We start from the raw sequence: 25343 nt of genomic DNA, 5'->3' as shown, positions 1-25343 counted from the left end.
TCTTTTGAAATTGGGAGTGCTATACACCTCCATCCAGGAGATGATGATGTTGATGATGACAATGAAGCCAAGATGAAATCAAAGAATAGAGGAGGAGGAGAGGGGTAGGAAGGGAAGAACTTGATATGCGGGACCATTAGTGTGTTTTTTGCAGTCAGTCTGAATGAATCCCAGCAAGATATTTAACTTCCTTTATCCTTAGTTTCTCCAATTGTTAGGTGGGAATAATTCTTTCAAGCCTATTGTAAAAGTTGGAGGTAAAGTGGGTAAAAGTACCTAGCCCAGGGATTAACATAGAGTAAGCACTCAATAAATGCTTTGTTGAAGTGAATGTCATAATTCTGCCAGATACTGAGTGTTAACGTAAATGAGCCGGAGATGGCCTCTGTATACTGGCCCTGTGTTGTTTACTTCTTCACAGCAGGCTGGGATCCATTGACCCAAAAGCCCGCCAATGCCAAATTCAAATAGTTACACACCCAATTGTTTTAAATATAGCCAGATAAGCAGATTTTTAACCCTTTAGAGTCTGCCTTATTTACAGATCCTGTAAAACTGCACCCAACGTCTGCTAGCCATAGATAAAATAAACCTGGGGGCTATAGAAGACTAAGCCACTGATGCCCTTCAAAGCTCTGTGACCCAGATTCTACCCGCTGGGCTGCTGAGGGCCATCGTCAAGTCACGTGACCCCTCCTCCCTTCTCCCCCAGGAGGTCCCTAACCTTCCTCCACTTCTGAGTGCTGGTCTCCTCTTGTTGCTACTGGAAGTTCTCACGCTGTGAGATTTCTGCACCTTTGTGAACCTGTCAAGCACCACCCGTACAAAGCTCATTTTTGTGCTCTGTCATGTCTCAAGGTCATGTCTTTTTCTTTGCTCAACCCTGAAATCCTTCTAAGTCACTACACTGTGACTTCAGACTTCACAGTAGAAATGAGGTTGGGAAGACATGAAGAAGTAAAGAGAATGTGGAACAAGGAAGAAAATGAAGTTAACTGAGGGCTTTTGAATGGTGTACTATACCAGAAGCTGTCATAGGATATCTAACTTAATCCCTACAACAAACCACATGGGTGGGCTTTGTTACCATCTTACTGATGAAAACTCTGAGGGTTTGAGATCCCAAAGTGAGTCACCCAAAGTCACACAAGTAGTTAAATGGTAGAGCAAGGATCTGAGTGTAGATCTAGTTTTCTCAAGATGGCACAATCCCTCTTCTTTGAGTTTTCTCTTTCGAGTAACCTCTTCTCCCCATCTAATTGGTTGTAGTGTTCTATAGATGCCAGCTCTGTAGTAGGTCTCAAACATTAGAGGCTAAAGGAGCTTTAGAGATGCTTTATGGCACATCGAGACACAGGAAAGGTAAGGATGTTTATTTCCACTCTTGCCATTGCATGCTTGATCTCTGGCTCTCCTTAAGACTCTAGTTGTCTGCAGACTGGATTTCCCTTCCTCCATCTCTCCAATTGCTCTTATAGACTGGAAGAAGGCTTCAATCATCTCCTTTCCTTGCTTAGAAACCTTTAGAAGTCTCCACTGTCCACTGAGTTAACTAGAGACCCCTCAGGATTGCCTTTTTTGGTCTTTAGCCATAGAACCACCTTCAATTTAGCCTATTCCCATAGAGTCCCTAACTGTATGTATATGTGTCTGGTCTTCCAGAAAGTCACCCAATTCTCTTTTCTTCTCTCTAAGCCACTGGAGGATTAAGTGAGAAAGTGCTACAATAGACTTTGGGTAAAACTGTGAAGTTTTGAGAATTGAATTGTAAATCCTCTATTTTCTATCACTTCCTCTTGGGATTTATCTTTCAAATTGAATTTCAATCACCATCTTGCCCGTAAGGCCTTTCTTGATATTCAGAATGTTGCTCTGATTTGATAACCCCCATGCTTAATTTTCACCTCTCTGATGGGAGGTCTTATACTGAAGCTATTTCGTCACTGGTTTTACTACCTTTGAGATCTCTTTGAGCACAGGGTCTGTGTTTAGCTTATATTTGTACCCTTGTGGCATTTTCCTCTTGGGATTCGATAAATATTTGAGGTAAAAGGAATTGAATTAAAGTATCCATTGTATACATGGCATTTTAGTAGAGTTGCTAATTAAACTAAAAAGGTATTGAAATATAAGAGAAGACTGGGCTTAGGACTTGACATTTCCATCAATTAGCTATGAGACCTTGGCTGCTGAACCTTAGTTTCCTCAAAAGCTAAATGCTAGTCCTACTAACTGCCCCATATATGTCATCAGGATAGTATGAGTATCAAATGGGATAATACATACGAATGTCCTCTGTAAACTGTGAAGTACTGTACTCATATACAGCATTATTATGGGGTTCAGCGCACACTGAAGTATAGCTTTAGACTTTTATCAGTAGAAAAGGGGAAGTTGAAAAATAGGACATGCAGAGGCCAGCCCAGTGGCATAGTGGTTAAGTTCACGTGCTCTGCTTCAGTGGCCCGGGGTTCGCAGGTTCAGATCCTGGGCATGGACCTATGCACCGCTCATCAAGCCGTGCTGTGGCAGCATCCCACATACAAAACAAGGGAAGATAGGCACAGATGTTAGCTCAGGGCCAATCTTCCTCAGCAAAAAAAAAAGGGGGGGGCATGGAGTACTATTTGCTAGTTATGAAGACCAGCAACCTCCAAACTACTTCTTGATTTGCTTTGGCGTGTAGATAAGTTAGTGCCTCTTGAGTACAATTGTCCTGACAATTTTGCTCTTTGTGCTCCCGAGGTTATAGGCTGTAGCTCTATTTAAAAAGTTGTGAGAAGTTTCGTTAAAAAAATCAGGTTGGCATTAAAACTCTTAGAATATTATGCACAGGGCTGACCATGTATTTAATCCTAAAAGACAGATTTAGAATTGAGTATGTAGGTGTTTGAGGCTACAAACCCACATCTCAGAGGCTAATGGATTCTTTTCAACACAGGAGGTGAGACCCTTTTCCTTGGAATGGCGCTGCTGGTGAACTACACAGATTTGGATGTGGAAGTCCACATTCAGGATACCTTGGCTCCGGTTCATGTGCAAATGGCTCAGGGTCTGGAGGTGGTGTTGCCCTCGCTGCCAGCTGGTCTCCACAGAATCTCAGTCTCCATCAATGGGGTCAGCGTTTGCTCACAAGGGTGAGGTGGACACTTGCCATTAATTTTAGGTCTGTTTGATGGTCTAGCAATTCAGTTGAGGAATTCCAGTTTTGAGTTAGGTCTTTTTTTTTTCTTCTTATGAAGTTAGGGGATAAACACATGAGAATCATAAAATTTGAACAAATTTTAGACACCCTACAGGACAGTTCACTTTCAAGACCAATCCAGGGGAAAGTTTTGGCTTACTAGTTGGGGAATAGAGAACTTTCTGGAATTAAGATGTCATGGTTCTTGCTTGGGGTGGGGGTGGGGTGGGCATCTGTATGTGAAGGAGGGAGAGTCTGTGCTTTAATAAAGTCTGTGATTAAATAAGACCTTTAATAAGATTGTGTCCTGGGCTTTGAATAAATGGCTTACAATTATTGCACAAGCCATGTTCATATCTTCCTTGCCCTGAAGCCCTTCTGCTCAATATTTCTCCAGAAGTTCCCTCTCCTCATTCCAGAAAGTTATCTAAACTATGTGGGACTGATGCTACCACATGATACTGGCCCAGGAAAATGTCCCATACAACATCTTCCCTCACCATTTCCTTCTTCTCTGTTAGGCAGTGTCATTCACACATGCTCCCCATCACTGCTCCCTCTCTCTCTTCTTCTCCCTCAAATACATACATCTCTTCTGTCTTACTCCTTCTTTTCTCTTTTTCTAACTCTCTCAGTTATTTCATAACCATCTCCCCATGTTCTATAGGGTTGATCTTCATATCCACTACATCACAGAAGTTTTCGGTGTTGAGCCTTGCTGTGGGTCCCTTCTGGGTGAGTGGCTCTGACATGCCTGGTATCATTTATCCAGTAAGTCTACTCCCTGGATATTCAGACTTTGTTCTCGAGTTAATTAACTGGTGACACCAGAGACAGGGCAGCGAGGAGAGGAACTTTCCTCATCCTCCGGAAACTGAGTGGCGTACTTTGAAGGGTGTGAAAACTCAGTGATTCCTTAGCCCAGTAAGCTCAGGAAATTAAAGAATTTTTATGAAAAGGAGCTGTGCCTGTTTTCTTTTTCTAATGGAAAGAGGCTGAAACATCTAATAGGTGGCACATCTCGCGTGGGTATTAGAAACACAAGGGAAGAGCTTCCTGCTGTAGCCTTTCAGATACTGCGTGTGCAAGGGAAGGAGGAATGAGTCTTGGGTGTCTTCACCTTCCTCCAGGGATACAGATGAAGGACCAGAAGAAGTCAGAAACACAAATGCCAATATGGGAGATGTAAGGACAAGACAAATAGAGAAATCTAGAAAGCTATTCATTTTCAGAAAAAAATGGAAAGCTGTATATTTGCATGTGACTAATCACTGTGATAGTGTGTGAAATAGCACATTACCCTTTTTGAGTATAGTAAAATCCTTTTTAAGGCTGCTTGGCTATACTACAGACTTGGTAATGATATAGGGTACGTTGCTCCAATCCTTGTCCTGAAGATGGTGTTTGATTGTCCCTCAACTAGACAATGAGACAAAGTCTGTGAGCATAGCAGCAAAATCACAAGCATGTTTCAATGTTTCAGTGGCTCTTGATACCTCACATATATATACACATATACACACACATATGACTACACAATATAGGGAATATGGAATATTATGTAGAATAATAGAGGGTAAGTAGAAGAGTCAACAAATTTTATTTTTCGTTATTGTGTAAGTTAAATATATATAGAACAATATACATATACTCTACATAATAACATATAGAATAACATGGCAGATGACAAGACTAAGGAATTTGATTTTTCATTAATGTATGTATTGTATACATATAATATACATGAACTTTCTCTATATAATAATATATAGAATAATATAGACTAATGTCAAATAATATAGCAGATGACAAGAACACTTCAAGAAATTTGTTTTTTTAGTGTATAAGTTGATAGAAGTGGTGGCTTCTAGGATCTATAAATATACTAGAAAATTTTGTCATAAATATTATAAACATCCTTCCTATATAACAGTTTATGTTGTCTTACAGTTATGTGAATTTCAGCCCATCTGACTCCTGCCAAAGTGATCACAACTTTAACATCAGCAGGGCAAGGTGAAATAACTGAGGTTTCACCTACACTTACCTCGCCTTCCACTTAATTGCATAGGGCCTTACACAGGTGCTGTGAGTTCCCAGTTCTGAATATCACCTTTTACGTTTTGTTTTCAATATTCATGCTTTAGGTGGAACCATCCTCAGCATCTCAGGAATAGGGTTCGGCAGGGACCCCGCTTTGGTTTGGGTGCTTGTGGGCAATCGGTCCTGCGACATCGTGAACTCAACGGAGAGGAACGTCTGGTGTGAGACCTCGCCCGTGCCCCTGCTGCCTGATGCGGACGTTCTCACTGTCCCAGCCCCCGTGGAGGTCTGGGCTGGCAACATGTCTCTCACCCGAGGACCTCCTCCAAGCCTGGTGGGGAAGGGCTTTACCTTCACATATGAAGCAGAGGCAACACCAGTGGTCACTTCCCTGAGAGGGGAAATCACGAACAGCAGCCTGAGGCTCTACGTGGAAGGAAGTAACCTCTCCAACTCAGTGATCTTTCTGGGGGGCTTGACCTGTGATCTGGAGACACAGTCTTTTGGGAGCAACACAAGCCTGTCTGGGTGCTCCTTTCCCCTTCACAGTTTGGAGGCGGGCATTCATCCTCTCCAAGTACGTCACAAGCAGATGGGGTTTGCTAACATGTCTGCGGTGCCCCAGCAATTTGTGGTGACACCTCGGATAACGGCCATCTTCCCAGCACACGGGTCTGCTTGTGGTGGGACAGTGCTCACAGTGAGGGGGTTGGCTCTCAACTCTAGGAGGAGGTCAGTTCAGGTGGACCTTTCGGGTCCTTTTACTTGTGTGATTTTGAGCTTGGGGGACCAGACAGTCCTCTGCCAGATTCACCTGGTGGGTGACTCCTTGCCTGGCGCTTCCTTCACCCTGAACGTCACAGTCCTGGTCAATGGGCTCCCCAGCAAGTGTCAGGGGGATTGTGCTCTTTTCTTGAGGGAAGAGACAACTCCCATTGTGGACTCCTTGGCCACTAACATCAGTGGGTCTCTGACCACAGTGATGATTAGGGGTCAGAGGTTAGGCACCACCACTGATGAGCCAGTGGTGTTTGTGGATGATCATCTTCTTTGCAATGTAACTTTCTTTAATGCAAGCCACGTGGCATGCTGGATGAGTGACTTGACCCCAGGACCTCACTACCTATCAGTTTTTCATACAAGAAATGGATATGCTTGTTCTGGTAACGTTTCCAGACACTTCAACATTTTGCCTCAAGTGTTTCGTTATTTCCCCAAGAATTTCAGCATACATGGTGGGAGCCTCTTGACCATGGAAGGCACAGCCCTGAGAGGAAGGAACACCACGGTAGTCTACGTTGGCGAGCTGGCCTGCCTGTTGGTGAACATCAGCTCTGAGCTCATCCGGTGCATTGTTCCCGCAGGGAACGGCACTGTGGCCCTGAACATAGAGGTGGATGGACTTTCATATCAGATGGGAGTCATTGGTTACAGCCATGCCTTCACCCCAGAATTGCTCTCTATTTCTCAGACGGATGACTTCTTAACCTTTACAGTGGCCCAGATCTCAGGAGCTGTGAATGTTGACGTTTTAATCGGGATGTCACCCTGTAGGGGTGTCTCTGGCAACCGTACTGTTCTCCAGTGTGTGGTCCCCTCCCTTCCTGCTGGGGAGTACCAAGTCAGAGGTTACGACCGCAAGAGAGGGTGGGCCTCGTCTGAGCTGGTGTTCACGTCCAGAGTTACTATTACGACAGTGACTGAGAACTTTGGTAAGTAGAGCAAAAGAGATAGAGCACTTTCTTTATGTAAGTGGATTGATAGCTCCTCTCACTCCTCTAGGAGGTAGAGGAGCACATCAATCTGACTGATAGAGGAGAGAGGAGCCTGACTGGCCTCTTACAGTCCAGTTTCCTCCTAAAACTTGTCTTTGTAATGCTCCGTGAATGAGGCTTTGATTTTTTTATCAAGGGAATTGTGCGTATTCTCTAAGTGTGCGATTGTATTTTAATTTGATGCCTTAACCCAATTTAATTTGTTTTAAATTAATACCACTTGTAAGAGCTCATAATTTGATCATTTTAGTAGAACATAAATGTCTTCACCTATTTTTAGACCTATATGCCAATATGAATTATTTTAAACTTATTAAATATGATTAATTTTTATAATTTTGTAATATTTCACAGATGAATTCATACTCCACCAATTATAGGTCAATTGCATAATATGATTGCATTTTTCTCCTTTTAGTTGTACTGAAATTTGCCTTGCCTTTTCTTCCAATGATGGTTTTGGTTTCTGTTCACTTAAAGCCTCGCTGTACTTGAGATAGCTTAAATTTGATTGTGATTCAGGAAGTATGGAAGAAATTATGGGAGTAGAATCTTAGCTGGATGAAGCACTAACCAAGCCATTTCTTAGGACGAATTTGTCCGGTCTCAGCTGTGGGGATGGGGAGTTTGGTCCTGAGTACATCAGTAGCTTAGCTGGGTAACTTTTCTAAGTCTCAGCTTCCTTATCTGGTTAAGGGATTTGGACTGGATGCTCCCTAGTTCTCCATTCTACTCTCTAAGATCCCATGATTTTGATGGTGAGAGAGCAGAGGTATGAAATGCACCCGGGCAGAAAGGGTTATTCCTGAGTTTGTCAGGTGGCTGTGTAAGTGCCACCTGGTCTTGACATGAAGGCGGTGGAAACTGGAACTCTGTATCTCAGTGTGGACTAGCGGTTTCCCTATGCCTGAGAGTCCAGATAACATTTACCTTTATTGGTTCTCAAATTGAAGCAAAACATGTCTATTAAGAATCGTCATGCTTGTACCCATCAGACACGGGCACTCTCATACTGTGCCGCAAGCAGTGTAAACTGGTACAACATTATTTCGGAGAGAGATTTGGCAATATCCTTCAAAACTAAAAATTTACCTTTATTTCACCTGGCAACTTCACCTCTAAGAATTTGCAACAATTTTACTCATATAAAATTCAGTTCATTGCAGTTCATTGCAGCACCAATAATTATAGCAAAGGGAGAGAAATAATGGAAGTATCAATCAATAGGGAAATTGCTAAATAAGTTATGGCATAATCATATCACGGAATTCTAAGTAGCTATTAAAATGATGAGCCAGGTCTACATATATAGACTTGGAAAAATGTCTATGCTATAACTTTAACTAAAAAAACACATTGTAGAAAAATATGTATACGAAGATCTCTCTCTATAAAAAATATATACTTAGAAAATTCTGGAAGGATTCAAAAGAAACTCTATACATGGCTACCTCTAGGGAATGAGATAGGTGGTTAGGGGAACTTTTACTTTCTTTTCATACTCTTTTATACAAAAAAATTTAAGACTGTAAATAAGCATTACTCTTCTATATAAAAATTATTACATTTTTTAGAGGTCATTGAATGATTGGGATCTGACAGAACAAGGACTCCACACTCTGGAGGCCAGAGCTGAGTGAGAAGAAACAGGATATCAGGGACCTAAAGCCAGTTGTGTGGGTTCTGGAGGACATAAAAAGAAAGATGGTCAGCAAGGAAGCACGGATTTGAATTTTGAGTTAAGTAAAGAAAAGAGATTTGCCTCTATGAACATGAGCTTGTACTTTTGTTTTAAAGGCTGCCTGGGTGGAAGGCTCGTGCACGTGTTTGGAGCAGGATTTTCTCCAGAGAACATCTCAGCTGCCGTGTGTGGTGCTCCCTGCCAGGTCTTGGCTAACGCTACAGCATCTGCCTTCAGCTGCTTGGTTATGCCCCTGGATGGTCAGTAAAAATGCTGCATTTTTTTTGAAAGAGCATATATGAAAATGATATTCTTTGGTTAACTCCATTTTTGTAGTTAATACTGTACTGACTCCTAATTTTTCTATGTGTTCCTGGGAAAAGAATTTCTCTACTCCCTATCTAAAATGGTAGTTAGAATCAGGGACGGCCTATTAAAATGGTTCATAATAACTTTTGTCATATAATGGCAACAAAAAATTTATCACCTCTGCTCTTGATTGCAGTCATATGATGATGGAGAAAGTAATTCTGAGTTCTGAATAAGTTTCAATGGCAGCCTTGGGCATCATGAGGAAAACAATCTCTTGGTCTTGTTCTGAGGTGAGGATGCTGAAAACATCTGGTTCCTGGAGGGCCTGGTGAAGGAATTAGATCACCAGGCTGGGTATCTCTTGTACGTTTGCCTAGCCCGTACTCAGTTCCTGAATTCTTATAGGCAAAAGAACCAAAATTAACATTATCCTCTTACTCTGTATTGTCCAGGTGCTTACCTGAGCCCTTGCTCAGTGAAACACCACATCTCTCATTGCTTTAAGCTTCGCAGCCATCATGTAAATTGTGGTACAGGAAGCCATGTCTTTGTTAGAAAGGAAGGTGCAAAGCTTTGACAGTCCCACGATGGGGCTTTACAACACGTGATAATTACCCATTGAGCTTCAGGAAAAAAAGTCAGAGGGAAGAAATTGCCATTACTATTCCAGGAACAACTTAGGCAGGTGATTACCTTGTTTGCATAACCATAGATCTTGTACCTGTACACTTAAACACCATTTGCCTGCATGCTTTCTGTACAGTGCTTTAAGTTATATTCCTAATTTATGTGTCTGCAACTTGAATGTGGGTGAAGGATTTACAAAGTGATAAAAGCATCACTTCATCCGAGCTTGGACAAAAATTCCATGACGGATTGTCTCAGATATGAAGGAGGAGGAGGGGGAGGAGAAACAATCCTTGTTTAAATTACTAGAAATTGAGTTTCCTATTATCATCATGTATATAAGCAGAACGTTATGGAAGATCTATTCCACTTAAGAATCCACAATAGGAAACTTAAGATATGGTAGAAGATTTAAGTTTAAGTTGTCTGTTTTGTTCTCTGCATAGAAGAGTGCCAGCACAGGGTGTGTGCAAAATTAATGCTTGATGGAGGAATAAATGAGGGAATTGGGAAACAGTGGAAATGGAAAACCCAGACTCCACGTTTCTAGGTTCTGGTATTTGACTAATACTGCTAAAGTTTTTTTTTTTAGGCTTTCACATATACATGGTTTAAATTAGTCAACTTTTTTTTGGTGTGTGTGAGGGACATTAGCTAGCCCTGAGCTAACATCCATTGCTAATCCTCCCCTTTTTGTTGAGGAAGGTTGGCCCTTGGTTAACATCCGTGCCCATCTTCCTCTATTTTAGGTGGGAGGCCTGCCACAGCATGGCTTGATAAATGGTGTGTAAGTCTGCACCTGGGATCGGAACCCAGGAACCCCGAGCCGCCAAAGCGGAGCGTGTGAACTTAACTGCTACGCCACAGGGTGTAGCAACTTTTTAAAGCCCCTTGGTATTCTTTCAAGAGATTTAATTTCAACTAGAAGTACAAAATAAAAGTCAGTGAGGTTTCAGGGTCAGGTAAATTGGGATATTGGAAGTTTTATAACTCCTAGGAGAGGAATAATAGAAATTATTATATTTTAAAAGATTTAATTAAGTTTAGAAAAGGACTCCTCAAAATTCCTTGATTTTTAAGAGGTAAACATGAGTTGGAAGCTATAACTTACTATTGCCACTAGGTGTCACCAAACACTCATTGATTGTGGAAGGGCTGCTCATTTAGGGAAATGGATAATTTGACTTATGTTCCTTTCATTAAAAAAAGTCTTTTTAAAAACTTTTAATTACAGTGTCTAAATGTGGAGAGGAACTAATGAAAGCCACCTCCATTGGTTTCTTACTTAAGATCCAGGATGAGATTTGAGGATTCTATCAACTCACTAAAACTGAATAAAACGCTTTGAGTATATGATTGTGTTTTTTTTTTTTTCCTGAGAAGTAGGTCCATAATGGACATCAAATGGTCAAAGGGAATGCGTCTCAGAAATTATTAGAAACTACTAATAATTCTCCTACTTTCAGATAGCGTTACATATAACCAGCTTAGGTAAGAATCTGTTATATTTTAAAAGATTTTTTAGAGGGCAATTTCACAACAGCAGCCCTTACAAATGTTTCACAGTTGCCATTCTCAGAGAAATCCATGTTTTTACCTAACTAAAACGCTCCCCTACTCTACTTTTTCCAACTTTAATCAGCTGGCGGCCCTTCAGAAGCTAAATAATTTCAGTCCTTCTAATGCAGTGGTTCTCAATGAGATTATTATTGAGAATCAGATTATTATTGAAAATATAATATTATTATGATTGTTGCTGGAGCAGCCACAGCAGATGCACCTGGGAGTTTGTTAGAAATGCAAATTCTTGGGACCTACTGAATCAGCAACTTTCCAGCAAGCAATTTTGGTATTTCTCTCCTGAGCCCTCTCTGAATTCCAACATTCTTTCCTAATTTGAAACCCAAAAGTAGGTAGCTCCTCTATGTAAGCAACTTCTGGCCATATTGGGTAACATCTTAAAATGCCTACATATAATCTGGTCTAGTATTTGTTTTTAAAATTACACTGCTGTCTTGCTGGTTTACAATCTTTCGGTTACCTATTATTATTCCAAGGTGTTCTCTGTGTTTTTCTTTCTTTCTAACGCGGCTGTGCACAGCTGGGCTTTCCTCATATTTATATGATTTCTTTTTTGTTTTTTCTGTGGTTTACTGCCTTACTATATTCATTCAGTCTTTTATTTATTTCTGTTAACTTCTCTAATTGACCAGGGTCACTTTGAATTCAGATGCTTGCTTTGAGTTTTATTCCTTGGTTTGACTTTAGACACTATAGAAAGCAGTGTTTCACTTTCCGGGTTGTGGAGGACGACCTGCGACTCAAACTTCCCTAATTATTGTTTTGCTTGTCCCGATGCCACAGTGTAATGTGTTTTCTTTTCATCAGTGGGGCAGGGCCCTTAAAGGTGGAGCTCTAAAAATAGTGCTTGTGCTGCTTTTGGTGTCATCTATCTTGACCTTTCCCCCCAAATTGTACTTCTAACAAAAGAAGAGTTGTGCGTTTTCATATGATGGGCTGATAAAACATCTTGTTAGGTGAAACAAATGCATTGTAAAATGCATTGATCTTTGGATTTCTTGCATTTATACCTTAAATTATACCGCATGACTTCTTCACGGAAACTTTTAATTTTTCCGTGAGGCATGAACATGAAGCTCACACAGCTATTTAGTGGCAGAACTTTGATTAAAATCCATGGATTGTATCCCCAGCCCTGGGTACTTTTTGTAATCCACCTTGTCAATTTGCATCCACCTCATCACCTGTCATGCATTTATTATTTTATCGGTGTTGAGCCTGTTTTTATTTGCCATAGGCCTTACAACTGGAAAGTTCTCATATTTTGTCTATCCATATGAGAGTCCTACTGACAACCACTTTAACTGCTATAATTCCTTTGGAACACGTTCACAGGGACCCTCCTATGTGTCAGGTGCTTTGGGATGTACCAGCAACAATGATAATACTTGTGTGTGATTGAATAGCTGCAAACCCTCTCACACGGACTTATCTCATTGGCCCCTTGCTGCATGCAGAGCTGTGGTGCAGGCAGGGCAGCTTCGTTTCAAGCCCACAGTCTTTGACGACATTTATTGCGTACCTGCATTACTTGCATGGAAGGCTAGCTGCAGAGGTAGAAGGCTAGAGAGGTTTTTTTCTCCTTTGCTTTGTTAAGGTTTTCAGACATAGCTTCTACAAAACCATCTCACGTAGAGACTTGTTTATCTTCCTGTTAAAGGTTGTTGCCAAATTGCCTTGTTGATGCTTTTTACATTGTGTGTCATGACCCAGAAAGATATGGCCTAACGGTCAAAGGGCTTCAAATAATTTCATTTATTCTTTGTAAAATGTTAGCAGTTAAAATTATATGAAAACCAAGAACTTCTGTTAATTAAGAGACCCCATAAAGAGAATAAAAAGTCTAGCCACGAACTTGGAGAAAGTATAAGTAACTATATAATCTCTATAGGATAAGTACCCAGAATATATAAAGAGCACAAATCAATAAGAAAAAGATGGACATTCCAATTGAAAAAGGGGCAAATGACAGAAATAGGAATTTCACAGAAAAGGAAATGTGAGTTATTACTAAACATATAAAATGTTGTTTGACCTAAAAAGTAATGATGAAAATGCACATTAAGGCCACAATGACACGCCATTATATATGCACTGGACTGGCCAAAATTAAGACTCTGATAATCCCAAGTGCTGACAATTATGTGAAGTAATGGGAACTCATAAATACAGCTGGGAGGAATGTAAAATGACACAACCACTTTGAAAACAATACGGCACCATCTTGTAAAGTTGAACTGGTACCTACCCTATGAAATGGCAATTTTCTTTAAGGCATATACCCTAGAGAAAATTTTGTGCATGTTTATAGTAGCAAAAACTGGGAAATATCGAAAAGGCCATTGGCAAGAGAATAGATAAATATATTGTAGTACCTTCACATAACACAATATTGAACAGCGGTGGAAACGTACGAGCAGTAGTTACATGCAATAATATGGATAAATCTCAGAAACATAATATTGAGTGAAAAAAGCAGGTCCAAGAATATTATGTCATGTATTCTATTTTATAAAGTTCAAAAACTAGTCAAACTCAACAATTTCTTGTTTAGGACTACAAACCGGTGTGAGACAACTATTTAAAAAATGCAAGTGGCTGTTCTGAGGATGAGGAGGAAGGGGGTGGACTTGGCAAGGGGCACACAGATTGGAGATGATCACAACTCTTTTTACATCTTGTGTTGGCTGGTAGATTCACGAGTCTGTCTTATGATGACGATTTACATTTTACAAAAATGTTACTTATATTCTTCTGTGTGTATTATGTATACATAATACATTTAAAAAAAGTGAACTGATAACTTCATTTCCCTGTTGATCAAGGGTAACACATGAACTTCACCCATGTAACAAGGTGAGGGCTTCAGTTCTTCCTGTGGTTGTTACCTAACCTAATGGTGCCCATTTCCCGCAGTGTCCTTGGCTTTCCTGTGTGGCCTGAAGCACAAGGAGGAGAGCTGTGAAGCCTCCAGCCCCACCTATGTGCAGTGTGATTTGACGGTCACCATGGGGACAGAGAGACTGCTCCGATCATGGCCTTACCTCTACATTTGTGAAGAAAGTTCCCGATGCCTCTTTGCACCAGGTCATTGGACAGAGTCAGTCTCTCCATGGTTCTCAGGCCTCTTCCTCAGGTAACCCCATCCTCTCCCTCCCTGCCCTTCCCCATGGACGCATGGCTGATGGACGGATGGAGGCATTAGGAACTGCAGGCCGGGTGGACGTGGCCCCAGGGGCCCCCCCGCTCTTGTTGGAGGGACGTTCCATTGTGAACTCCAGCCAGCCTGCATATCAAAGCATCTCCTGTCTTTTCAAGTGTTCAAGAGAACATCTGAAAAATTTACCCAGTAAACAGCCCGCTTTGTTCTTGCTGAGGTTTTAATATTTATCTTCCGATCCAGAGCAACATCTGGTGAATGCCAATGGGGAGAAAGATTAGACGTTATGAAAAACAGAAGGCTCTTTCCCCCTTTCTTTTTTCTTTTCTTTCCAAACAGATTCACAAATATGAAAAAAAGTCATAGAGAAATCCAGCAGATTGTACAATGTTTATTCAAAAGAAGGGGGGATGCACAGGCGGAATCACTGCAGATCTAGGATTTAGGAGCTGTAAGCTTGTAAGGATTTTTTGAACTTAAAAAACAAACAACTAAATACCACAACTTTCCAGGTAAAACCCCTCTTTTCTAAACAAATTAAAAAGAAAAGTGTGACCATATTGGTAACTCTGATGGCCTTATTTCCACAAGCAGCTCTTTTCCTCTGCAGTGGGATATCTCAGTGCTGGACATTCCTCTGCATCCTTCTTTATTTCTTATCTAGATGGAGTAGTTACATCTGATTATTTAGTGAAGTCCTATTTTCCCATTAAAAAATAACTAATCAAGACTGATTACCCAGAATGAAAGAGATAACCAGCCCTTCTCATGGCAGTCTGACTTTGGATGTCCTGAGACAGCCTGTGTACGAATTTGCCACCAGAGGTTTATGTTTAGCCAGAGGAAGAGAGGAAGTCTGTGGCCATTTGCTTTCTAGAACAGCATGAAGAGCCCTGTTTAGGTCACAGGGGAAGCGGGATGCTGGAGGTTGTACTCAGGTGAGACCGGATTTGAGAACTCACTAATGCTAGAGACCAAGAAGTACATGTCAGTACAGTTCCTGGCTCCATGAATTTGAGGACTTATCGAGATCCCCAAAACTATGCTTCCGAGTTCTTCTACGCCCTTCTTCTTCACTCTAAGAGGTGGCTGAGGTGAGAGCCTCAGATTCTGCTGAAAGCTATGCTCTTATCTATTAATATCGTTTAGCAATATGCACTAATAACCTTATAATTCTTCATACTCTGTGATCCAGCAATTTCACTCCTAGGATTTTTTTTTTTTTTAAAGATTTTATTTATTCATTTTTTTCCCCCCAAAGCCCCAGTAGATAGTTGCATGTCATAGGTTCACATCCTTCTAGTTGCTGTACGTGGGACTCGGCCTCGCGTTGCACGGAGAAGTGGTGCCTCGGGGTGCGCCCGGGATCCGAACCCGGGCCGCCAGCATCAGAGCGCGCGCACTTAACCGCTAAGCCACGGAGCCGGCCCTCACTCCTAGGATTTTAAGAAAGCAGTTAGAAATATGTAATATTTATGAAAAACTATATTCTTTGAAGTTTTAGGTATAATGACAAAAATTTGAAATGAAATAAGTGTATTGTAATAGAGATTGCATCCAAATGATAATACAAAGAAGCCTTTAAAAATCATGATGTAGAATATTTAACCAAAGAGGGAAATGCTTATAATACATTGGAAAGTGAAAAGCACAGGTCACAAAATAGTGGATCAATTTAATCCTAATGGTGTATATAGTACATATGTTTGTAAACACATATAACAGGGGATTGGAAAAAGACTGGAAGGATGTGTTCTAAAATGTTGATAGTGCCTATCCCCAGGTGGCTGGAGTACTGATCATATTTATTTTCTTCATTGAGTTTTTCTCTATTTTTTTCAGTGAATATGTACTAATTTAATAACTAGAAAATGCACTATAAATTATACAAGGGGCATTAAGAAAATCATGTGCCAAATGGCTTACCTTGGTTCCTCTTAAGTTTATGCTTATGAACCCAGAGAACTCCTTTCCAGGATCTTTGCAAGGAACCCATTTCCATTAGCTGCTTTAGTCCCCTGCCAGCCACTACTACTATGGATGTCATTAGGCAAAGGTAGACATGCGTATCTGTGGCAAAAATATGCCCAGTTCATCCATCCATCCAGTTTTTATAAAGTGCCTATTGTGTTCTAGGTAGCGTGCCAGGAGCTGGTGACTCAGTGCTGAATAAGATGGCGGAGTCCCTGAGCTTCAGGGTGAGGAGAAAGCCTGACAATAAATGAGAGGATCACATGTTGTGATAAGGGCTATAAAGTGATAGAAAATAATGGGGGTCTACTTTACACAATGTGCTCAGAGGAAGCTTCTCTGAAGAAGTGTCTTTTATGCTGAGCTAAGGAGAAGAAGATGTCATTAAGGGGAGTCAGATAGTGGGGGCAGCATATATGAAAAGGACCCAACAAGTTTTACGAAATGCCAGAGGCCAGAAGCTCAAGAGTGGAGTAAGAAGGAAGGAAAGTCTCTAGATGAGCCCGGGGAGGTAGAGGTAAGGCCTTGAAAGCCATAGTAAGGAGTTTAGATTCTGTTCTAAGAACAGATTAAGTATCTTTCCAGAGTCACACAGTCAAGCCTTGGCAGTGTCAGGACTGGAACCCAAGGCTTCTGACTCGCAGTGTACTTAGCTCGATGCCAGGCTGTCAGCATCAGTGATGAGAGCCATGGCTGAGCTGTGTGGCTTCAATGAGATTTCAGAGTCATAGGAAGCAATTTCAGGCAAAGTGAGGGAGACAGAATGACTGTGAGTGTTTTATTGCCCATCCTAGAGAGCACACGTAAGAAGATTACCTGCTCACTTTTTGATCTGATCAGACCAACTGAAAGAGCAATAGATTGGGAGTCAGGAAACTCAGGTTCTAGAACTATCTTTGCCACCATTTCAACCAACAATTTTTACCACATCCCCTCAAAATAAATATTTGTGTGCATGTATGTGTGCATGCCTGTCTACATCATCTATCTCTATGTATCTCTCTATATACACATATGTTTAGATTTCTATTTAAATCTGGCCAACTGTACCACTTAATTCATATGATTATTGTGGAAGAAAACATGGAATAGTAGCTATCAAGAAACTTTGAAATTTTGTAAATTTCAGTCTTTTGATATCCTGGTGTCTCTGCTAATTTTGATGATGACTTTTTAATGAAAAAAATCTCTAGTGAGATAATCAGGGACAAATACAAAAAGTAATATGAGCTAAAGCTTGTAAAAAATCTGAACTAGCAGAAAGAGGTTTTTAACTCTTTCAAAGCAAGAAGAACATGATGGAAGATAGTGCATTGCTACAGGCTAACAAAAGAGGGCAGAGTGACTTACTCCATTTTACTCTAACCTTTGCTGATGAAGAGTCTAGAAAGGGCAGAAGAAGGCTCGCTAGGAGAGTGGAAGCTCAAGACTAAAGGTTGTAAAGGAAGTTGGTCCCTTCTTTTCTTGAGTTCAAGTCGGTATCCCAGGTCATTCATATACTGAATCCAAAAAACTTGCTCGTACGGTTGAGGATCCACTGCTGGTCATGAACGTGAGAGGGGGACACACAACAGACAGAGGTGATGGGCGAGTATTCTTTTACTTGCCTAATAAGTGAAAAGAGGGGATTCTGGAAATTTAGACAACTAAGCTTGTGTTATTCCTGACAAAATTCTAGAATGAATTATTAATAAGATGGTTTATCAGCCTTCAGAAATGGAAGTAGCTCTCTGGGAACCGATTCACAAGGAATGAGATGGTGTGCTAAACCAACTTCATTTCCTTTCTGATGGATTTATAAGCAATTTACGACAGAAATATAGAGGGAGAGCTTCTTAAATTATTCCAACAACCTCTCCCACCCCCAGAAGCAAAAGAAAGGTTCGAGCTGCAGAGCCCAAAGCGGCTTGATACAAACATCAAGTTGCTTTGAAGTCAAATGTTTTATTTGAAAAGTCCATGTGAATTTTGCCATTCTATTCCATCATATTTCCATATTTATCTAAATATTATATTTTATTTTAATTTAAAAGTTTGTTACTTTGCTTTTCCTTTCTGAATCTTTGAGTACAACTGACACCTCTGGACCAAATGCTATATTTATCCTGTGCTTTGTCTATGCCCTGGATCATGGCTCAGCTAAATGGATTTGTAGCTACATTACAGGCTCCAGATTCAAAATGTATTTGAGCAATGGGTTCGCCTCAGTGAGATAACATGTAACAATAGTGAATGTAAATTCCCACATTTATATTTCAATAACAATACCACCAATACCACTACCACCAAAAGCTATAGCAAGAGCTGCCCTCATCGGACACTTACTGTGTGCCAGATTCTGTACAAATCATTTTGTAGTCTTCGTTTTGCTCCATCTCCTCAAAACCTCTATAAAATGGGGACTCAATGATTAGTAACTCCATTTTATGAACACAGAAACTAAAGCTTAGAGAGTCATGTCTTCACATGGCTTGGGGATTCAGCTTGGGGATTCAAATCTAGCTGGTCTGTTTCCAAGCCTAACCTCTGCCTGCTAACGCTTCTCAGAAAATCAGCTGAACAAATACAGCATGGAGCAATCCTCAGGTAATGGCACTCTGAGAATTTGAGTTTACCACCATCTTAATTTGAGCATTTTGGTGGCTACAAATTGAACACAATGTTAGGTGCCATGGAGGGAGAGCTCAGATAAATGGAGACCCCAGCCCCGATGGCAGTCCAAACTATGGGCGTTCAGTTTGGAGCCACACGATGTTAAGATATTGGCACTCTACAGTAGGTCTAGGGGACAGTGAGTACGGAAGTCACGGCTTGGGTGGATACGGAGCTGGGAATATTTGAGCAAGAAGAGGAGAAGATTAAGTGCATGTGGTAGTTATCCTGCTCATTATTTCTAGCACATTGTGGGAGAAACCATTTTGACATTGGTTTGGAAAAAAACTGCTCTAGTTCCACATGATTTATAGTTTCTCAAGCAGTGACCTTTTGCCCTTTCCACTACCCTTCCTGGTCTTCCCATGGGATCTACCATCTTTGTGGCTGGTGTTCAGTCAGCATCTCAAAAGTTGAGAGTACTGCTCTAGGAGACAGGACACCTGGGTTCTAATCTTGGAGCTGCTGTACTTTTGTGTTTGACTTTACGCAAATCCTCTGATCTCTTTGGGTTACATTTTTTATGCCTTTACCTACTTTACTGGCTGAAATGAGATCATACATATGAAATTGTTGAAGAGTATAAAACATCGTGCATTGGTATTACTAATAATCTTTGTTAGTTGCGACAATGCCTAAAGCCGGGGTTATTCTCGAATAAATATCACACCTGTTGGGGACAGTACCCTGCAATGTCCACCTCTCGCCTTCTCTAGACCGCATACTTTTAGACTTTCTGTAATGCTACACTGCTGTTTTTCATTTTAAATCCAGTCTGGCTTCTCTCCTTAAAGCAAGAGGACTTTTAAAGCAAGTGGCTGGTAGTATAACTGGCACATATATCGAATCTCCTTAGTCTGGGCTGTTAAGTAAGTTTAATTAATTTACTAAGTTAATGTTCCACTGCTAGCAACAGAGCCTCATTGCCATCAGCTGGGGAGAGGGAATTGCAAGCCTAAATGAGCTCATTTTTTCACAGTTGGAATTAGGGACCAGTTAGCCAGTTGTGTGGGTTTTCCAATTTCTCCATCTGCCCTGGGGGGATTCAGGCAATTCACTCCCCCAGCACTAAGTGTGAGTAAGAACAGGAAGAGGGAAGGGGAAAAGGAAAAAAACTCTCCCCAACATTTGCTTCCATTTTTGGAACTAGAAGTATTGTCTGTGAATTGCTTGTTAAGTTGGGCTGGGAGAAGCTTTTGCTAACGTTCCTAATAGATTTGGAAAAGAGAAAGGCTTCAGTGAAAGATATTTACCATGTGCATTTTCATTGCAGGGTGTGCAGATAAAGGGAAAACAAATAAACAATAAAAGAATGGAAACAAAATTACAGAAATTTGCAAAATTTGACAAATGGTGGCCTGTAGTTGCCACAAGCTAATGGCTTGCAATGATTAATAAGAGTAAAAATAATTGCATTTCATTAAGATTGATGACACCCCATTTAACCTCCCCTCTCGTTTCAGCCCTAAAGTGGAAAGAGATGAAGTTCTCATCTATAATAGCTCCTGTAACATTACCATGGAAACTGAGGCAAAGATGGAGTGTGAGAGCCCTAATCAGCCAATTACCGCCAAGATTACTGAGATACGAGAAAGCCGGGGCCAGAACACTCAGGTATAATCAAATCTTTTTTACAGACTGATTCAAACAGCTCAAATTAAATTTGTAATATTGTGTACATTAAAAAAACAATTTAGTCCAAATGGCAGCGATATATAATATTAAATGCTCTCAAACTTTGAGGAGCTGGTCTAATGCACAACATCTGAATTCATGGTTAACTATGGTTAATCATATATTTTCTCAAAAATAAATGAGGGCTGCCTAGGCTCTTTTAAAGTAAATTCTGAACAGATAACCTCCTCAGCATTTTGGCCCCTTTCCGCGTGCATGTTTGAAAAGGGCTCTCTGTGGTGTATTTCTTCATGAAATAAGTAAATGGCCTACAATTTAACCAGGCCCTTCTGGAAGGTTTCCAAATCACTCAGCCATTCCCAGCTGGTGGGATGGCAGTGTCTGTTGGTCCATCCAGTCCATCTCCGTTCCGTAAAGAGCAGAGCGGAAACTTCAGCTTCTGAGGGGACTGATTACACGGAAATTAGAACTGAAAAGGACTGCGGGGTCGTTGGGTCTAGCCTCTCTACCTCAACTCATCCATTTTGCAATCATCTAGATCACCCCCTCCAAGTGGCTCTTCTAACAATATGCTCTTGAAAGTCCCCAGTGAGAGCGTCCACAGACTCCCCAGGGAATTTTCAAGAATTAAAATCAGAGGCTAAGGGCTCCTTGGAAATATATCAGATAATCTTTTATAACTCTCCAGGCTTCTCACAGTACACAGACAAAAAATAGTATTTATTGAGCACCTACTCCCTTAGGTGCCTTTCTCTTTATGAAAGAAATTCTCAGGTTTTCCTCTTTTTGTCTCTTTTACTTGGAACAAACATTTATTGAGTGCCTATTATATGTCACAGACTGTACCAGTTTCTCTCGCGAATGCTGCTTCAGTTCAACCTTCGCAGTCCCAAACTATACTTCCTGGGTTTGTAAGGCATGTTTTTCTATAATTTTTGGATGAGTTCTGAAAATGTGTGCAATTACAAATAACATGATTTTTCTGTCCTTCCTAGACTATTCCCTGTCTGCCTTCCCACCCTCTGGGGCCTTGCTGTCCATTCTGTCACCTCCCTAGGCTCCTCATGCCCCTTTACCTTCCCTTCAGGTGGCTGCCCAGGGCTGTCACTTCTTCCTTCACTGTATCCCCTGAATAGTCCTCTTCCTTTCCATTCGTTGCCAGTTTAATTCCTCATCTCCAGCATACAGTCCCTGAACTGCGGCCTTCACTTCACTCCCGTGCCCCTTCCTCAGTGGTTGGCTGTAGGTGACATCACAAAGGTTTATCGTAGTGAGATGGGACCGCTGAATCAGTGTTGTATTGTGGAAAGAGAGCTGTGGGACACTGAACAATCTTTAAGCCTTTCTGGGCCTCAGTTTCCATCTGGGTAATAAACTGGAGCGAGCAAATACTAGTGAAAGGAAGGGAGGGAGAGGCAGGTTAGTACAGTGGTTAAGGGTGGGCTTTGAGCTAGACTGCTGGGGGTTTGAATACATCACTTGTCACCTGGGAGACTTCAGGCAAGTTGCTTAACCCCTCTGTGCTTCAGTTTTCTTATCTGTAAAGTGGGGATAATAATAGTAGCCACCTAATAGGGTTGGTGTGAGGATCGTAACTTGTGAGCCATTGGGAACTGCGCCTTACCAAGAGTAAACGTCCACTGGTAGCCATTGTTGGCAGTGCTCTTTCCTTAGTGGTAATGCTAGAAAATGGTACAGAACTAGTTCTCTGTAGTGCTTGCTGCTTTGACCAGATCATTTTGCTTCTTAGATTTCATTTAATTTTTCATCCTCTCGAAGACTAATTTTGAATTTTTTTTTGGAGTCTCAAATGCCTCAGTCATCTTTAAATATTTATACAGCATATATTTATTTGAGTTCCAACCATGTTCAACGTCCTCTGCCTTACTCTGAAGAGATAAAACAATAACGTGGAAAGAGATCCCAGATTTAGGGGATAGTAGGGAAGAGAGGCCACATGGCAGAGTAGCTAAAGTTCAAAGAAGGACACGCAGAGTCCATTCATCACAGTTGGGTGGAGCACTGGACGCCATCCAGACCAGCCCCTCAACCAAGAGATGAGTTAACTGAGGTCCGTAAAGAGAGATGACCTGGTAAAGGTCACATAGCTAGTAGTTTGGCATCGTAACCCATGTGGCCATAAGTCATTGTGGGGGTAGTAAGCCATTTAGTCTTTAGGAACCAGAGGGGCACGCCTGTCAAAACCTGTGAGGCTAGTGCCATTGTCTAGGAAAGTCCAGTTCTGGGATGTCTGGGTTCCCTGCTTGGGCCTGGGGACAACATGTCACCTGTAGGATACACAATGGCCTTATCTGGGCCTGGACCTGGGGTAAACCAGCACTGAGAGGTGCTTAATCATGGCCAGAATTCAGGTCTCCAGCTCCAGGTACTCTGTGGGCACCTTGGAACGCTGGTTCCACAGAAAGTTAGTAAGCATTCCGTGATAAAAGGGATTGAAAGTCAAATACATTTGTGAAAACTGGGTTAAACAAAGCTTTATAGTTTTTTCTTACCAAAGGACTGTTGAGAGCATTCAACACGTGAATGCGTAATGCTAATTTCTAAGAGAGGGCTGTGGAGTGGAGTATTACCTGAACTTGTTTGTCCGTGGAATCCTTCCCAGAATTTTTCTTGGGGCTGGTATCTGCCCTGCTGCCCTCCCTTTGGGAAATGTTGCCCAGGCCAGGCTCTTCCCCTATCCGAGAGTGAGGGATCAGAGGTGGGAAAGGTTATCTTCATTTGGGGCAGTCAGCTGAGGTCTACTGCAATAGGTGGTCTTTCTATCATTCCATGAAGAACGGGCAGGGTTAAGGCATTTGGGGACGCAGAGGAAAGGTATTTCTGGTGGAGGAACCAGTATACACAGGACCCTAAGGCAAGAGCCCTTAGGAATAGTGCAAAGAACATGGTGTGTGTGAAGGGGACTAGTGAGTTGTAGGTTTGGGAAGGTGGGCTGGGATTGGACTGTGATGGCAGGTTAATCATTTGGTCCTTTAATTCATCAAGTGTCAAGTAATCCTTGAGGAGTCACTGCATGATCTCAGGTATGCTTTAGTCACACTGGTCTGGTGGCTGGGTGTTGGATGCTGTGGGAAACCCATGGAGGCAGGAGCATCTCAACCAAGTGAGGGATAATTGAGCCAGGGAATTGGCAGAGGGAGTGGGGAGGAGGGGACACACATAGTAGTCAACCCTTGATAACTTGTGTTAGACAAAGTGTTCAAAGACATAGACAATTAGATGTAGTAGGTAAGAAAATTATATGCCAACTTTCCAAAATGATCTTTTCCAATTTTTGAACAATATCTATATATCCATGCTCATGACTCCCAAATTGTAATCTCCATCCCAGAGCTCTCTCCTGAACTGTAGAATCCTGAACCTCATGGCCTACTGATGTCTTCACTTGGGTATCAAAATGACATCTCAGATCTAACCAATTCTAAGTTGGACTCCTGATCTCCACTGCTCCCCCCACCATAGTCCTGAACTGAGCTGATGGCAGCTCTGCCTTTTCAGTTGCTCAGGTCATGGTGGCATCCGTGATCTTCCAAATCCCACATCAGATCCATCAGGAAATTATGTTGACTGTACCTTTAATCTGACCACTTTGTAGCAAGTCTACTGCTACTACCACCGCCATCACCTTTTACTGATGATTATAAGACTCATCCAACTGGTCTCCCTGCTTGTACCTTTGCCTCCTTTCTGTCCATTCTAATGGAGCCCCAATGATCATTTCAAAGTATGTCAAATAATTTCACTCTTCTCGAAAACTTTCCCCTCACTCCCAAATTCTCTCACAATAAAAGCCAACTCCTTACACTGACCCAAAGTGCCATTCTCTGCACCAACCCCCCTCCTCCAATTCCTCTCTGCCTTCACCTACCACTTCTGTTACCTTTACCAGCTCTGTTCCAGGCCCGCTGGCTCCTTGCTACTCCTAGAACATGCCAAGCTTGCTCCCACATTGAGACCTTTGTATTTGCTGTTCCTTCTCCTTAGAATACTCTTCCCTTTCCTTTTTCAAGTACAACCCTCTACTTTGCCTTTTTGCTGATATGTTACTTTCTCACTGAAGTCTACCCTCACCACCCTATTTGAAATTGCATCCCAGTGCTGCTCGCTCCATATATCATACTTGCAACTTCCCTTACTCTGTTCTATTGTACCATAGTCCTTATCACCTGCTAGTATACCACATAAGGTACTAATTTATTATGTTTATTGTTTAGTGTGTGACTTTTATTGCTAGAATATGATGTCCAAGAAGGCTGAAAGGTTTGCCTGTTCTGTTCACTGATGTATCCCTAGTGCCTAGAACAGAGCCTGAATTAATCATACTAATGAACAACACAGAAACACAAAGAAATGCAATTAAAACAGGCCTCCTCATGTGTTGCTTCTCCAATCCTATCCCCTGAAGATTTTATCTGAAAAGATATATACACACACGCAGGTGTACACACCCATTTGCACACAAAGATGTTATTGTATTATTTATATTTTTCTTTAACTTGTATTTTTTTAAAAAATATAAGTGGCACTTGTATTTGTAAAAAAATGGCATTTGTACTTGTAAAAAAACCTAATGGCACTCTAGGATATAAACGCCTTGAAAAGAGGAACTTTGTTCTGTCACTGCTGTGTCCCAATGCTTAGAACTATGCCTAGTCCACAGCAGATCTCATTAAAAATCATTGAATGGATGAATGGATTTAT

At 41.4% G+C, this 25343-nt stretch overlaps 1 protein-coding gene across 2 annotated transcripts in view; it reads left to right on the top strand.

Annotated features, from left to right (window-relative positions):
• PKHD1 (PKHD1 ciliary IPT domain containing fibrocystin/polyductin) overlaps window positions 1-25343 on the top strand; it is a 431042-nt gene that overhangs the window by 53380 nt on the left and 352319 nt on the right. For both annotated transcript variants that reach the window (XM_014782549.2, XM_087438704.1), the window contains exons 29-34: window positions 2942-3137; window positions 3852-3919; window positions 5332-6939; window positions 8800-8943; window positions 14120-14339; window positions 20450-20600. In XM_014782549.2, the coding sequence (XP_014638035.2) occupies window positions 2942-3137; window positions 3852-3919; window positions 5332-6939; window positions 8800-8943; window positions 14120-14339; window positions 20450-20600 (2387 nt within the window). The remainder of the gene's footprint in view (window positions 1-2941; window positions 3138-3851; window positions 3920-5331; window positions 6940-8799; window positions 8944-14119; window positions 14340-20449; window positions 20601-25343) is intronic.

The sequence above is a fragment of the Ceratotherium simum genome, chromosome 13, assembly GCF_057802395.1.
Source record: "Ceratotherium simum simum isolate JZ-2026a chromosome 13, ASM5780239v1, whole genome shotgun sequence".
Taxonomy (NCBI): Eukaryota; Metazoa; Chordata; class Mammalia; order Perissodactyla; family Rhinocerotidae; genus Ceratotherium; species Ceratotherium simum.
This window is presented reverse-complemented; position numbering and strand designations above follow the sequence as displayed.